Here is a 15,189-nt window from a genome sequence, read left to right on the forward strand (position 1 = left end):
GGATATTGTTTAAACTTTATCAACAAAATTAGTTGTGCACGTTAAGAAATACCGTGGCACATGTAATATGTTTGTGTATATATAGGTTCCCTCTTATGTGTTAAGCTGTGTAGAAATGCCACCAATATTTAATGATTCCAATCTAGGAAATTTAAAAATTTATTTCGTTAATACAATATTTAAAAAGAACTAAATTGTGATTTGCTTCCTCCTTTTAACTTGTTCATTAAAATATGTGTAAACGGATACTATGTTTAATTTAAAGACTGTTTAATTTAAAGTGCCTCACTATATTTCATCCTGTTTTTTAGATGCTTAGAAATACCGTCAACAAACGGCCTGTTACGTTTTATTTCAATGGAATGAACAGCTGAATTTTAAAAAGCCTTTAGGAGAAGGTAGCGTTTATTACTTATTGTTAAAATATAGGCCTTCAGTGCAGGTGAAGGACTTTTTCCAAGGACTTTTCGTCAACTTCATTTGCCTGGACGGACGAGGAATCTAATTTAAAGATCATGTTGGAAACAACGGAGCAATTATCGAGGTGGACCTGCGCCGATTCCAGGCTGACCATCACAAAGAAGTATTGGGAAGTGTATTTTTCCTGAAGCCCAGAGCGCCCCCTAATGGGAAAAACGGCGAATACAGTTTCTTAGTGAAAAGTGAATTAAATGCACAAAATGAAAACCGAGATTTTCAAAGCGTGTTCAGGGGTTCGTTCAAGGGCTCATACTGTACGACAGTTGAAATCCACATTCACAAAATGTGCTCACAAATTTCCAAACTTTAAAATTATCTCATTTAAGAAATAGGATTGGTAGACTTCTGATCATTACAGTTTTTATTTTATTAACATGGTCCATGAAATAGTAACAACTTTCGTTAAACGTAACACATGAAGTATTACATTTTAACTGCATCAATTTTCTGTAGTCTGTAGTAAATTCTAGTCTTTGCCTGTAATTACACAGAACAGAATCCATAGTATCGATACCCTGATTAAAACAGGAATGGGTATTTACAAATTAAAAACCTTTGTGCGCGTAATATGAACTGGGTAGACGAGTAAGCAGTCAAGCAGTTACGGGTTTGACAGCTAGTAAAGGTTTCAACTCGCATTTATATTCTGATACTGTACATAACGTCTAGCTCTAACGCCAGGTGAAAGGTTACGCTTTTGTAGCCCGGAACGTGAAAAGTGAAAGACGCAATTCCAGCCGGACCTTTCTGTCTGTAACACGAACAACAAAGGAGCGAATAGCATCTGGATGTTGCAGGTAAATACTGAACATGATACAGATTTTCTCATTTTTAAGTGTGCCGCTTTCTAGAATTTAAAACAATATTAAATGTTCTTGATATTTATATATCTCCGTATCCATTTTTTCTTTCATGTGTGCGGGGCGATTTTTTTTCCCCATTTTTGCGCAGCTCACCGGGCCTTTGTTGAATATGATTAAACTGAAAATGTGTGGAAACGTCTACCAATAATTTCATGGTGAAAAACGAAAATGAGAAACTGTACTACACGAAGCTATTGATTTCTTGATTTAGGGATAGAGGCGGAAAATAATTCGTAATTAACTGGTTCTGCGGAAAACGACGCTCCTCTGACCGATTGTACTGGGATGCCGTGGTGAATACATCCAGTTTTACACAGGCGGATTCATAATGCAATCGGATGCCTGTTTAAATATTTAAAGACTTGTATTATAACCACATGCAAATGCGTTTTAAACCAAACATACGCTTTTGACTGTAATCATATTTTGAAGACTAGGGTGTGTCCAAGTTAGACCTAGCGTTATGGTTCTCTTTGGTCTATTGTGTTTTAACATTTACTTTGTACGTATTTAAATATATTAACCAAACAGATAACTATATTTGTTCCCAATAGTGACATGATTACTGGTGGTTTGTGAAACAGTTATTTTGTATTTTATAAGGTGATACGTTTTATATTTCGCCGGTGGGGAGCCCAGGTCCCGGACAACCACAGTCCAGCAGACTCTGTGGGTCACCCTCAAATTCCAGTGCCTGAACAGCTGGAACAGAATTTCATTTCATGCTTCTGCAGGCGATTTGTTGAAATAAGTAAATCATGAAAATGACATGAAATTAAAATATCCCATTGCTGCCTTAATTGAACCATTGAACTTTCTAAATTCCTCAAAACCGACGTGTTCCAAAATCTTCACAAATGTATTATTTAGAGGTGACGTATAAGATCTGCTGGACCTGTAGCACCTCAGGTGTTTTTAAATATCAGTATTCTCAAAGGGTGGGGTGTGGTTTCTTGAAAAACCCTTTCATACCATCACAATTGGTGTCTTTGTTATTGCTCCTTCGGTTAACAAAGCTGACATGGTTCTGTCTACAGAAATGATTCGTGGAAATGGCAGAGGACGGTTCGGAGGACCAGCTCCAAGACCCCTGGAACCGTACAACTCCTTTGAAAGGTGAGTTCAAGCGCACAAGGAACTGTTATGTGAAATATTACGAGTGCTGCAGTCCAGGCTCAATGCTTCAAAGCTGAGTTTTGTCCCAGTTGTGAGTGTGCTTCAGTGTGATGTCATTAGCTTGTGCTCCAGTTAGGAGCTAAGTTTTGTTAATAGTAGTGCGTGTTGTTTTTTTCTTCTTCTACATGCAAACTTAAGAGCAAACATTTTCTCCGCAGGTACTCGGACAAAGAAGACCTGATGACATCACCTTTGGGAAGTGGAGGTGAGAACCTTCGAGTCCTGCATTTCAGGAATGCGAGAGTTCACAGAGGCGAAGGAAGCCCTTCCACTCTTTTAGCTCATTTGTTCGTTGCTTGTAGCCAAGCAGTCTGAAGATCTTTTCCAGCTTTTTAAGACTCGGCAATCTCTCTTTTATAACGTGACCAAAGTTGTACACTGAAGAGTGTGCTATCAATTAAATATTTTGGTAAAAAAACGTCAGTTTTGCTGAAGCTTTTGGAGGAAAAAAAAAAGACCCCGTGGTGTGCTTTTTAATTTGAAGTTTCTGCTTTGTGGTTGCATGACTTTGTATTACTGAGTTTTCCTTCTGTGCCTAGCACGTTTTATCTGCTGTGCCTAGCATAGCACGCTTCCTGTCTCATCTTGTCTTTGCTCCCTGAAAACCTTCTTGGACTTGGGGAAAAAATAACAAGTAACCCTGTGATGGGTTTTTCTTATCTTCTAGTTTAGCTGAATTGTATGTAGGTTTATTCCAGCCTTGGCTAAGTGAGTGTGCTAAATGAGGTCTTATTAAAGCCTATTAAAACTGTACAATGTGCTAATTTGAAGATGTGGGACTGCAGTGGTTCCAGAGATGTATTTTTCTATCTCTGGAAGAACCATAGTGACATTGTCATTAAAGGTGCTGTGTAACATTAACATGATTTTTCTGGAAGCAGTACAATCTATCCCTGTAACATAAAGGTGCTGTTGGTTTCTGTTGGTCTGCAGATATGAGCCATGGCTGTTCCCAGAGAAGGTACGCAGGCCCAGTCTCAAGGCCCTTTGACAGCTTCGAAGGAAACAGTCTTGAAAGGTAGGGGATATTTCTAGTTTGTCCAAGACAGAAATGTTTATTCTGTTTTTCAGGCTGCATTGAATGGATAGTATTTTTTCCATGTCTGTGTATAATGTTTACACTTCATGGAACAAGACAGAACTGTAGTGTTGTAAACGGAGTTTACAAGCTGAATGTGATTTGCTCTTTCCCTAAATATGTACATAAAGAAAATAGATATTGCTTAGTTATTTCACAGTTAACAAGCTGAAATAGAGCTCTTTAGTTTCTTCCTGTATTTCTGTATTGTGAAAATGAAATATTTTATTTACTCAAAAACCCAGAAAGATTTGTTTAAAGTTAAAAAAAACACAAGTTTAAAGAGACATGGCTTTATCATCGTACTGTCCTCGGACAAGATGGATATTATTTAAAACCAAGCTGACAAACTGTTTTTTTCGTGACATTAATTTTAATCACATTTTCCAGACTTTTTTTTGTTGGAAGACTGGTTTGTAAAAGAAAAGGTATTGGCTCTGAATTCAGCATGCTGTCTTCCTGTGCTGCACACACAGAAGTGTGTGCATACACTGGACATTAGCTAGTGATATTCAGACTTGAGGAAGAAAAAGAGGTGATACATGGATGTTTCATTGTTCACAAATTGAAAGGATGCTAATCTGTTTTGTGAGTCACCTTGCATTAGGGCTTCTGATTAAGCATATAATCATCATGTTTTCCAAAACAATTGGAGATATGTAACGTTACTAGAATCATTGGAAGGGTCTGTTGCCTTTAGAATTAAACCCAGTAGTTTCAAATTACTAACAGCTTTTGAACTTCAACTCAACATTGGTGTAGCTTGTATTGTTACTTGCAATTTTTAATTTAATGAGCAGTCCTGTGTGTGCTTGTGAGGAAGGTTTTGAAGTGCAAAAATGTATATTTAATTTCTCGAACATGATGTTATGTCAGCTTAAAATTAAATGTTTCAAACCTACGTGTGGTGCTGTCGTATTGTTGAATGTTTTTCCAAAGTGATAGTTTTAATGAAGCTGTTAGCAATTCAATATGTTTATGTTATGTATTGCTTAGAATAAGCATTAATATTGAAGTTATTCATGCTGTTGATATTTGGAGGCTGTTGTACAAAATCATTTTGAATCAGGACTGGGCTGTCATGGAAATCCACGATGGAGTTACGCAGAGCCGAGAGTAATGTCCGACGTGCAAATCGCAAAGAGCTACTCCCTTTAGCCAGTGGTCCCTCTGCTTCACTTTGGTGGGGATGCATTTATTCATGGTTTCATTTGGAGAGTTAGGCCTGCAGTACAGTGTTCACGGAAAAATCCCCCCTTTATTTAAACTCAACTCCTGGATTTTGTGCCCAGTCCTGTTCCAAGATATGCGCACACAGTTCTGACACTCCTCAAAAAAAAAAGCATCAGCCTGATTTTTCTGTTTGAAGTTGTGCTTTGTGTGATATCTCTCTCTCCATATGCAACCGTTCACTTCTCTCCTCACTCTGCGACTTTTCCAGGTTCGGACCTTACGAGTCTTACGACTCCGGGTCTTCTAGAGGTAGCCGAGATCTGTACAGATCTGGCTTTGGAAGTAGTTTTGGTGGCGGATTTGACAGCTCCTTCCCGAATAACCAATTCGATAATGACGTGTCTAGCTGGGAGTCGTCCTACCTAAGGTCCGGTTTAAGGTCTGGCTTTATGGATAATGCTGGAAGAGGTGGTTACTCTTCCTACGGCAGCCTTTCTTCACCCCGTATGAAGCCTGCGCCTGTAGGCTCTCGGGGCAGAGGGATGCCTGCTTACCCTCAAAACAAATTTGGAGGTAGAAGCAGTGACCTGGGCGGACCGACTACAGTCAGAGGCCGAGGCAGAGGAGTAAGTACAGAATCTTTCGGGATTCTATTAACTCACCCTTTCTGAACCCTTGTGACGACAACAGCTGCAGCCGCAACGTATCTGATCAGCCGAGAGAGAACTTGGCGCCCAAGCAATGCAGTGTGTGTGGCCTTCCTGACCGGGCTCAGTCATTTATTTTTAAACCAGTACTTGTGTCATTCTGCGTCATTGCGGAAATGGGATTGCGAGCTCCCCAGACTGCTTCTGGGCCTAATTTGCCATTAAAGCGCTGCAGTATGTTGCCAGTTCAGTGCTCTTTTACCTCCTACATTTATCTGTTAGAACATGAACAAAACTGGCCAAGGATTTCAGACTGGCAAAGATAAGAAATTTGATGGTCATGACGAGTTTTGTATTTCTATAACTTGGCGCATCAAATAAATGCTTAGTTTTACATCAGTCCCACTTTCGAAATCTAAAGAAAGTTTTGAAGTGTTAATGTGAAGTGGCCTTATGCTGTATTGTTGGTCACGCGTATTTTTCTGTCGTTGTATAAAATCAAGTGGACATGAGATGAATTTGTGCGGAGAGTTCATCTTCCATTTGTCTGAATAAACGAGCACAAAGGAGTTTCACCTGAAGAAATCCCAAATGTTTTGAGCTCTGAGCTTCTGTTTTCTGTTTTTCTTGTCAGAAGGGCTGTATTAATAACTGAGCCAAGGCTCTTTGGAAGAGCTGGGAAGCAAGGTCAGGGAGTCGAATCCTTCAGGACATGGACATCTTCTGGCCGACATCATTTAACTAGGCTGGCTGTTGCTGAGACAGTAAAGCTATTGTAATTATTGGTTGTAATGGTCAGAGCCTCCTTTCAGCTATATAAGATTTTGCAAGTCAGGGTTGTGGAGCTGGTCGGTGTTGTGGTGATTAGTTCTTGATGCCAGTGCTCATGTGCAGCGTTCCAGTGAGAGAGAGAAGGACCAAAGCCATCTGCTCTGCTCTGGGATCTGCCAGTAGCGAAGGGAAACACTGCTTGGATAGGGCTGGGATGAAAAGACCTTTTTACTCTGAAGCACTTGGCCAACTCTAACTCCACTTTAAATTTCTGAAGAACTAGAAGTTTTTTTTTTCTGAGAGAGGTTATCATTGTGGCGATCATTCTAAATTTAAATCCCTGGACTTTGATAAATTGTGTTTTTAATATCATTAAACGTGTGAATTAATGTGTTAGATGAGCTGTTATGGCTGAGTTATCGCATTTAAGAAACAAGGAACTCCTGGATATCCATGTGACACATTTATCTGGTTATTAAATGTTCCAGGAACAGTTTTCATTCCTGTATAGTTTTGGAATATTGCCCTTTTAATGTGTGTGTTTTTATTACTGCTTGGCAATGCTGAACCCTAGCATTTTTATCTTGGTCGAGGTCTCGCCACTGTAGAGGGAACTGAGCAGTGTCATCAGGGAAGACCTTCCGGTTCACTGTGTTCTTCTAGCTCTGTGATTCTGGTTGAAATCGCACTTCTTCGGCTGAACGGCGGTTCATTGACTGTGGGACATGGTGCTTGTGGAGAACAGCATGTTTTACTTGTGCTTAGGTGCTCGATGCAGAGCCCAGAAAACAGCTTTCTGACACTAGAAAGTGATTGCTAAAGGCGGAAAAAAATGAACCACTGAAACTTTGTGATGCGGTCTGTTTTTTACAGCCGTCTTGCAAAGCAGAGTCCATTTTAGGTATGCAAAGTAGGAGTACTTTACGTTCCTAAAGTCAGAGAGAGTTACATCTTTTTACAACCGGTTAACTATGCTGCTTGTTAAAGATCTTATATTTGTCTCACCGTGAAACAGTGCAGTTAACAGCTACCTTCAAATAACCCTTCAGAGATTAATGGTTTCAGCATAGTATTACAGGTTATGTAGTATCATTTGAACTTGTGTGTCATGTCTTGTTTGTAAAAATATGGTAACTGCAAAAACAGTTTTGCAGCTGTCCTGTGCTTTCTTACTTACACCATGCATCGAATTGGCAAAATCATTGTTCTCCAGTAAAGCTTTCAGTGAGATTTTGATCTTTTCTCTGTTTTAAGTGGATTTTCTCCTTTCCACATGAAAAATTCTGTTTCCTCTTCATATATACTAAAGCAGCATATTGGTACAGTATTTACACCTGGAAAAGCTCTGGACAAGTTTCTCTTAGCTCTGTGCCAAAGTTCTATACAAAAGATACTTCATTGTGAAGAAAACACAGGGCTTGATGATGACACTGAATTAGACCCCGTTTTCTAAGAAATTTACTTGTTAGAATTTAATGTTCTTGACCAGGACTGAATTTTATGGCTCACAGGTTTGTTTTTGTAAGCCAAGTGCTCATGTTCTAAGAGCCTGGTGTTTGGACCAGTACTTTACAGCTGATATGTTAGTAAGTTGGTGAAAAACCTGAATGCTAGAAGTGTAAATCCTTTAAAGGTACATATTTTCTTTTGACTTTAAGATAGGAAAACTGTTTTATTCTTTTGGGGTACCCCGAAAGTCGTTCTGCAGTAGCAGAAAGTTGAACTTGAATTCAAGTGATTTTTGGTATCGGCTCTTAATTTGTTAAAACTAATATACTGAACGAACAAATCAAAGCTTGTTCATTCAATAAACAGACATCGGCATATATTAAAAAGAGCAGAAGCTGGGAACCAGGATGTACTCCAGTACACAAGAGATTTTTTTCTTTCCGTGTTTTTGCCCTGCAATAAAAGAGCAGCCCTGTCCCGCAGTGTGAGGTGTAGGTCTGAACCGGGCCGCAGGCTGTTTGCTCCTGAGCTCTTGCAGTGCTGAGACGATGACGGTCTCTCTCCTTGCAGCCCATGGGCCAGTTCGGGAACCCCCCACCAGGCTTCCAGATCGACTACCAGCACCAGCCCGCCTTCAGGGGCGTGAAGAGGAAGATGATGGCGCCCAGCAGGCCCAACACCTTCGTCAAGAAGCAGAAGCTGACCAAAACTGGCCTGGCCCCGAAAGGCAAAATGGGTAAAATGAATAGAACGACTCGATCCGTTTGTTATCGCATTCGGAAATTCGGGGTTTTATTGGAATTGGACCCAGTAAAACGTGGGCGTGTGTTTGTCATGCAGCAGCTGGGGGAATACTTAGGGCCCTTCAGAGCTGGATACTTCGCTGTCAGTATGATTTCGCATGTAGTAGTTTTCTGGTTAATTACGCAGAATTTGCCCTTTTCTTACCTTTTGACAGTGAAGTGGACATCTACACTTCCAATTAATCCCTTTAATGAACAGTGATTTCATCATAGAATTACAGCTCATTTAGGATTGCCTGAATTGGCATGTCGTGTCTTATATGTAAAAATCTACAGTCGTTTTTCAGCTGTCCTGTGCTTTTTTATTTTTGTATATCAGTAAGGTTTGCAGTTTTCTAATGAAGTGTTTGGCTAGCACATTGGATTACCCACTTCAGCAACTTCAATCAATTTTAATACATTTTCTGTTTGCCACATGCAGTGTATAACAGGTTGTGTGCACTCTTGTTCTTACACATTTTCCTCTCTGTTGTTCCAGGAACGAACAGCCCTTCTGAGGTAATGCTTTGTTAAAGATTGACATGGAATGGTAGTGTTGTGAACTGAAGACGGTGTTTCAGGGAGGCCTTGTCTGTGTCTTTTTCAATGTAAAGTTATTTTTCACTGCATGAGAGATTCGCATCAGACTATTTTATTGTAGCATTGTGGTGGACGGGCTGCAGAGCAGGCTGCCTGGATGGCTTTGGTGGTGTTTTCCTCTCTGTCCTGGTGCTGAGCTGCCCGTCTCCATTGCAGGCTGGTGGTGAAACAGACGATGGAAACAACGGCAGCCAATCGGAAGGTATTACTGTCCTTTCCTGTCTTCCGGGCCTGCGGTTTTCATTCCCGGGCCTGTCTTTCTAAAACTGTCCTTTCTCCTACAAGCCACCATGGAGGAGGAGAAGCAGAGAAAAATTGAGGCCAGGAGAGAGAAGCAGAGACGGAGACGTGAGAAGAACAATGAAAAATATGGAGATGGATACAGGTGCAGAATTTTTTTTAACACCAAGAGTCGCTACTCTTTCTCCTCCTGTCCTTGTCTGAAATGTCCCGCTGTTGACCAGCTTGGCTCACCAGTATGGTCTTAGACCAACAAGGGTCAAGTGGTGGCAGCACACACCTTCCTCCAGCATGTGCACTTTCAGGGCTCTTTGCCCTTTTCCACGCTCTTAGTCCCACAGTGCCTTGCACAGGAGTTAGCATCTGTTAGAGGAGTAACGCTACGAGCCCGCAGATGACCAGCAGAATTCTTTGTTGTGTGGTCGGCGCAGGACACCCTAGCAACTCAAGCCCAGCCAACCCTGGCAGAAGCCATTCAGTTGTTTACCACTGCTCGTGCTTGTGGAATCGTGGTCGCAGTCAGTTTGTGATGTCGACAGCTCCTTTAATGGAATGCCACTGTGATGCGGGCAAGCTGGATGGAGAAGGTTCACTCTTTTCCTGACACATCACCTTGTTTACTGTTGCTTTCAACACCTACACTGCTAGTGCCTACATTCTTGCAAAGAGCTTTGTAATTGACGTACATGTAAGTAGCAGAGAGGTATTTCAGATGTTTTAGTGTGTGTTCTGGTGCGACTGCTTCGGTCTTTGTGAAGAACCTTTTGCTTTGTTTAAGGTTAAAACTGTAAGTAACAGGGAAAATGCAGACCCGGTGCTTTATGCTTTTTATGGGCAGAAGGAGCTGCAGAGTTTCACGCGTGTGGTTTGCGATTGCAAGTTCTGAGGCCGAAGCCTGTGTGTTTTCTGCAGACTGGCGTTCACGTGCACTTTCTGTAAGTTCCGCACGTTTGAAGAGAAGGACATCGAGAATCACTTCGAAAGCCCTTCTCACAAGGAAACGCTCGACTACATCCAGAAGCAGGCCAAATTCGATGATGGCGTCATTAACTTCTTGCATGTAAGTACTGTTCACGTTCCTTAATCTCAACGTGGTGTCTTTTAAACTTTATTTTCTCTCAGCTAAGTATCCACTGAAAAAGTCATCGATAATGTTGTAGAAAACAAAACAATGAATGACGAATATCAGAATAAAACTCTGCATTAACAAAGGCTAGATTCAAGTGTGGTCAGAGAAAATGAGAAGTCACCATCCTTGTTTATAAGGAGTTTAAGATGAACACTGTACTATAAGCTCTCGGTGATGTGTGGATCCGTCGCTGACGTTGGGAATGTCCCCCCGCAGGAGTCCATGGTCAACAAATTTCGGAAGACGGTGTCCCGGAAATTGAATAACAACCACCCTGAGCAGACCCTAGAGGAAATTCATAAAGAGTTAATGGAAGGTAACTGGCACTGTTTAGTTACGTCCGAGTGCTGGCTCATTTTTAAAAAATAAATAATGACAGTGTAGAATTCTTTTGTGTCATTTGTCAAATGATGTTAGCTTGATCTACTTTTAGGACTTGGTGAGGACTAGGTGAAGGTCAGATATGTTAAGCTGTAAAATCCTGTGGCGGTGTACTTCTTCAGCAGGCTGTAGTCGTCTTGGGGGGAAACGTCCAAATAATCAGCAGTCGTGGGATGGTGCTGAGTCGCCAAAACCAGGCGTTGGAAGGGTCCCGTTCTTGGAAATAAGAGACTTGTAATCACAGGAAGTGCAGTGCTGCTGGTTAAATAGCTGTCGGTTCAGCAAGCTGTTCAGAAACCTCAAAGCTCTGTACGAGAGCACCCACAATATACAATATAAAATGGAAATGGCCGGCAGACTGACCCAACGAAACCCATTTTTTTAGTACGTTATTTAAATGGCATGTTAAACTCTGTACTAAAAAAAGAGAGGTCTTCAGGCGGGTTTTGAAATGGTCAGTGAGTCTTTGATGGATCCTGGCAGTGAATTCCACTGACGTGGTGCTGTGCACAAGAATTAAATGACGTAGAATCAGTTTCTTGAGTCACCCCTTAGCATGTCCGTTCACGTGACTCCCACGTGTGATCGGAAAATGGGAATTGCTGCCATGCTCTTACCCCGGTTAGTGCGCGGCGAGTCAGTTTACCGGCTGGTCTTTTCCTTTTCCGGCTTCTCTCCGGGGTCTCCGGGCCTGGCTCTGGTCCCTCACGTTCTCTTTGGCTGTGCAGGAGTCACGGAGGAGGACTACATGAGGAAGGTGGAGGTCATCCACTGCGTGGCCTGCCGGGCTCATGTCCCCGCTGTCCTGTCCTCTGTGCAGCAGCACCTCAAGTCCAGCGACCACCAGAAGAACAAAGTGGTACGTGCCCGCGGCGGGGAGCGGCTCCCGGGTTTCCCTTTGGATTGGGGCTGTGGGGGTTACTTTCATGCAGAACCCGCACTTCCCAGTTGTATTAGCAGACCTTGTACTCAGTAAGGCTCCTGGTGTAAAACTAAAAAGAATTTGCTTGGTATCGAATCTTGGTGTCACTTTGCTTGGCGGAGCGGTGGCTCTGTGGCTCAGGATCTGCGGCTGTGGCTGGAAGGTTGCCGGTTCAAATCCCGCAGCTGGCAGAGGAATCCTACTCCATTGGGCCCCTGAGCCAAGGCCCTTAACCCCAACTGCTCCAGGGGCGCTGTACGATAGCTGACCCTGCACTCTCTCTGACCAGGCTTCTCTCTCTGTCTGTGTGTCTCATGGAGAGCAAGCTGGGGTATGCGAAAAGACGAATTCCTAATGCAAGAAAAATTGTATAGGGCTTATAAAGTGATGTTATGTTATGTTATGCCTTGTTAAAGCTCCGACCTGCGTATCTCATGAACTTCATGAACCCCTCTGTAAATCTTCTTTCCCCAAAAGCTGTATAAAGAGCAGCTGAAGAAGGAGAGCGTGCTGACAGCTACCAGCATCCTGAACAACCCCATAGTCAAGGCTCGCTACGAGAAGTATATTAAGGTAAAGTGCCTTCTTTTTGTGCACTGTCGCATTGGAAAGGCTGAAAATGTCTGTCTTCTCTTTACCAAGTCGACAGTTCGTGATGTGTGTATTAATGCGAGCTCTACCATATTGCCTTACAGTATGTTTCAAAATGCAAGTAGTGTTACGTATATGCCTTGTGGGTAATTAGTGTAAATCTTGCATTGATGCACAGTGAAAACGTAAGTTTATTTCAGCTGCCAGCGGAAGTGCTTATAAGTGTGAAAAAGTTGTACTAGGGCTGCATGTTTTACTGTGCAGGTCTTAAAATAAGTCGAGTAGAGGAGTTTCTTGTCATATTATACATGTACGCTGGAATTCTTATTCGTACTTATCTCCTGGGATATGCACAGTACAGCAGACATCACCACATGATGTACAGTACACAGTACATTACTAATACTATAAATAGTAATAACAGGAACAATAAATATGTTGTGGGACAATAAATATGTAGTAGTGAGAGAAAAAAATGGTGACTATGCAAAAAGTGCATAGTGCAGATGTGTATGGAGTCTCAGGGACTGAGTTTGCTGTTAAGACTGCAGTTACTTTTTTGGTAGTTGTAATGAACCTCCTTATTTTTAGTGTAGATGATAATTATAGATCAGATGTGCGCTTGGTTAAATCTTTGGTTTTTGACCATTTTTTATCAGAATAAATTGCAGTTTCTGAAAAACTTTTTTCTCTAGGGTGATCTTGATAGATCATATTAACAGTGCCTTAAGGAACAATAGTCAGAAAGTCAGTCAGATCAAGTCTTCATTTTTGAAAAGAAAAATGTGAAAAGGGATTGACATGTACAGTACATAGTGTCTCTCTGAACTGTTTATCTTCTCTTTCAGTCATTTTTACCAAGGTTCGAAACTGTGTTTTGGTCATGTCGGTATGTAGCTCATAGAGCCAAAACAAGTCACAGATAAGTCAGATCGATCTGCATCATGGGGCGGAGCGGTGGCTCTGTGGCTCAGGATCTGCGCCTGTGGCTGGAAGGTTGCCAGTTCAAATCCCGCGGCCGGCAGAGGAATCCTACTCCGTTGGGCTCCTGAGCAAGGCCCTTAACCCCACCTGCTCCAGGGGCGCTGTACAATGGCTGACCCTGCTCTCTGACCCCAAGCTTCTCTCCCTGTCTGTGTGTATTATGGAGAGCAAACTGGGGTCTGTGAAAAGACAAATTCGTAATGCAAGAAATTGTATATGGCTAATAAAGTGATCTGATCTGATCAGGTGAGACAGTAGGTGACCATCTCCAGCGCCTCACTGTGGTAAACGTGCTGTTCTTTGGATGAAATGATGAGAAGAGGTCCTTTATGCCATTAATGGTTCAGTGGAAGTGTCTGTCAGAGCAGAGGTGCCCTGGCTGAATTCTGCCTGGGTTTCCAAAGTGCAGCACCCCTGAAGTTCCCCCTTGCTTCAATGGGTGCATTAGTTTGTCACTTCTGCTGGCGCAGAACGGCTGCCGCGTGTCACCCAGGTGGGGCTGATTTCTCTTTGTAAATCACGTGGGGATCCTCCAGGGTGAACATTATGCTTTATTATCGATTCCTAGATATCATGGGACACAGTGAAGCATTTTGTGCTGCTGAAGTGGATCTTCTTTAACCTGAGGGGCGACGCGTTTCGTGGGCAGTACTCTTTGATTGATCAGATTTGGTGATAATTGTGTTACCAGGGGGAGGATCCTTTCGAGGTCGAAGCCAAAGACGAGCCCGTGGAAGGCAGCCAGCAGGACAGCTATCAGAACGACGCGGACCTGACCCAGTTTGACGACGGGTTAGGCGAAGACAGTGTGGAGCTGGAGGGTAACTGAACACCGTCCACACGACAGTTTGCTGAATCCCTTGGTCTACAAATGGGGGAGCTGTTTTTAACACGAACACTTCCTTAAAAGAAATCCATGCCTGTTCTCAGGGGCATCGGAAATACTGTATGTTCGCTGCTCATTTTAAACTGCCTAGCATGGGTACAAATTAAACTCTGTAACTTTTTAGGCACAAAGCACATGTATTATCAGTGCACAGATTTCCTGTTCCCCCTTTTGGCCTGTAGTAGTGTTGTCCATCTTGTCAGTGGTGGTGTTAACAGGTTGATCCATTGTTTCAATTCTGTGAGGAATTTCCATGGTGATGAATTCCATGTCTTTTTTTAGGATGTTGTATCTAGTAATGTGTGATTGTGTTCTTAGTGTAAAGAAGTACAACTGTAAGAATGTTGGTAAAAGTGTGCTACTTTCCTCTGTGTAGGGCCTGGCAATAAATGTTTTAGAATTATTTGGTATGGTGGTGTTTTTTCATTGCCTTAAAATACTTTTGAAATTCACCTGTCATGTTTTAATTTTTTGGGCAAAATATTATTACTCAAATCTTTTGCATATATAAACTGAGCACTGGAATTCATCTCTTGCTCGACCTAGAACATATGGCCCATCTAGCCCATCTGTGTTAAATATTATGATAAAGCAGAATCTAAAAACCTGAGGAGAGGTCTTAAATACTTCTGTGTTGATCCTGAATCATCCAAAAGCCTGGCAGTTATGCTAAATATACTCATTGCACTTTTCAATGGATCCTCAATCCGCCCTGGATCCCTTGACAATTTTTTTTAAAAATGTAAGAGTAAAACACTGCTGTTGTACCCTTGAGCAAGGTGCTTCACTTACAAGTCGACTCACTGAATAATATTTTTAAGCACTGTAGCAGTACCAATACACACAGGTAGATGTAACATTTAAGCTGAGAAGAAAATACCTGAACTGGGCTCACATTGCCGTTTGAAGTGTGTGTGTTTTTGTGTTGTCAGAATTTAGTGATATTTGAGCATAACACTCTGTATAATTTACCTTTTCAATGTTCTTAAGATTAAAAAGAAAGATTTATCACATTCACAAAGTTCAAGCAATGAACA

At 41.9% G+C, this 15,189-nt stretch overlaps 1 protein-coding gene across 1 annotated transcript; it reads left to right on the forward strand.

Moving 5' to 3' along the window:
• The first annotated feature begins 1,209 nt into the window (after positions 1 to 1,209).
• On the forward strand, positions 1,210 to 14,555 carry znf326 (zinc finger protein 326). The gene is made up of 14 exons (XM_088927208.1): positions 1,210 to 1,277; positions 2,381 to 2,459; positions 2,678 to 2,724; positions 3,453 to 3,537; positions 5,039 to 5,396; positions 8,208 to 8,373; positions 8,919 to 8,938; positions 9,176 to 9,221; positions 9,305 to 9,404; positions 10,172 to 10,319; positions 10,605 to 10,704; positions 11,498 to 11,628; positions 12,169 to 12,264; positions 13,958 to 14,555. The coding sequence occupies exons 2-14, from the start codon at positions 2,383 to 2,385 to the stop codon at positions 14,093 to 14,095; spliced, it is 1,512 nt and encodes a 503-aa protein (XP_088783334.1). The 5' UTR covers positions 1,210 to 1,277; positions 2,381 to 2,382; the 3' UTR covers positions 14,096 to 14,555.
• The last annotated feature ends 634 nt before the right edge of the window (positions 14,556 to 15,189 follow it).

This window comes from Atractosteus spatula, chromosome 11 (assembly GCF_055471065.1).
Source record: "Atractosteus spatula isolate fAtrSpa1 chromosome 11, fAtrSpa1.hap1, whole genome shotgun sequence".
In the NCBI taxonomy this organism is placed as follows: domain Eukaryota; kingdom Metazoa; phylum Chordata; class Actinopteri; order Semionotiformes; family Lepisosteidae; genus Atractosteus; species Atractosteus spatula.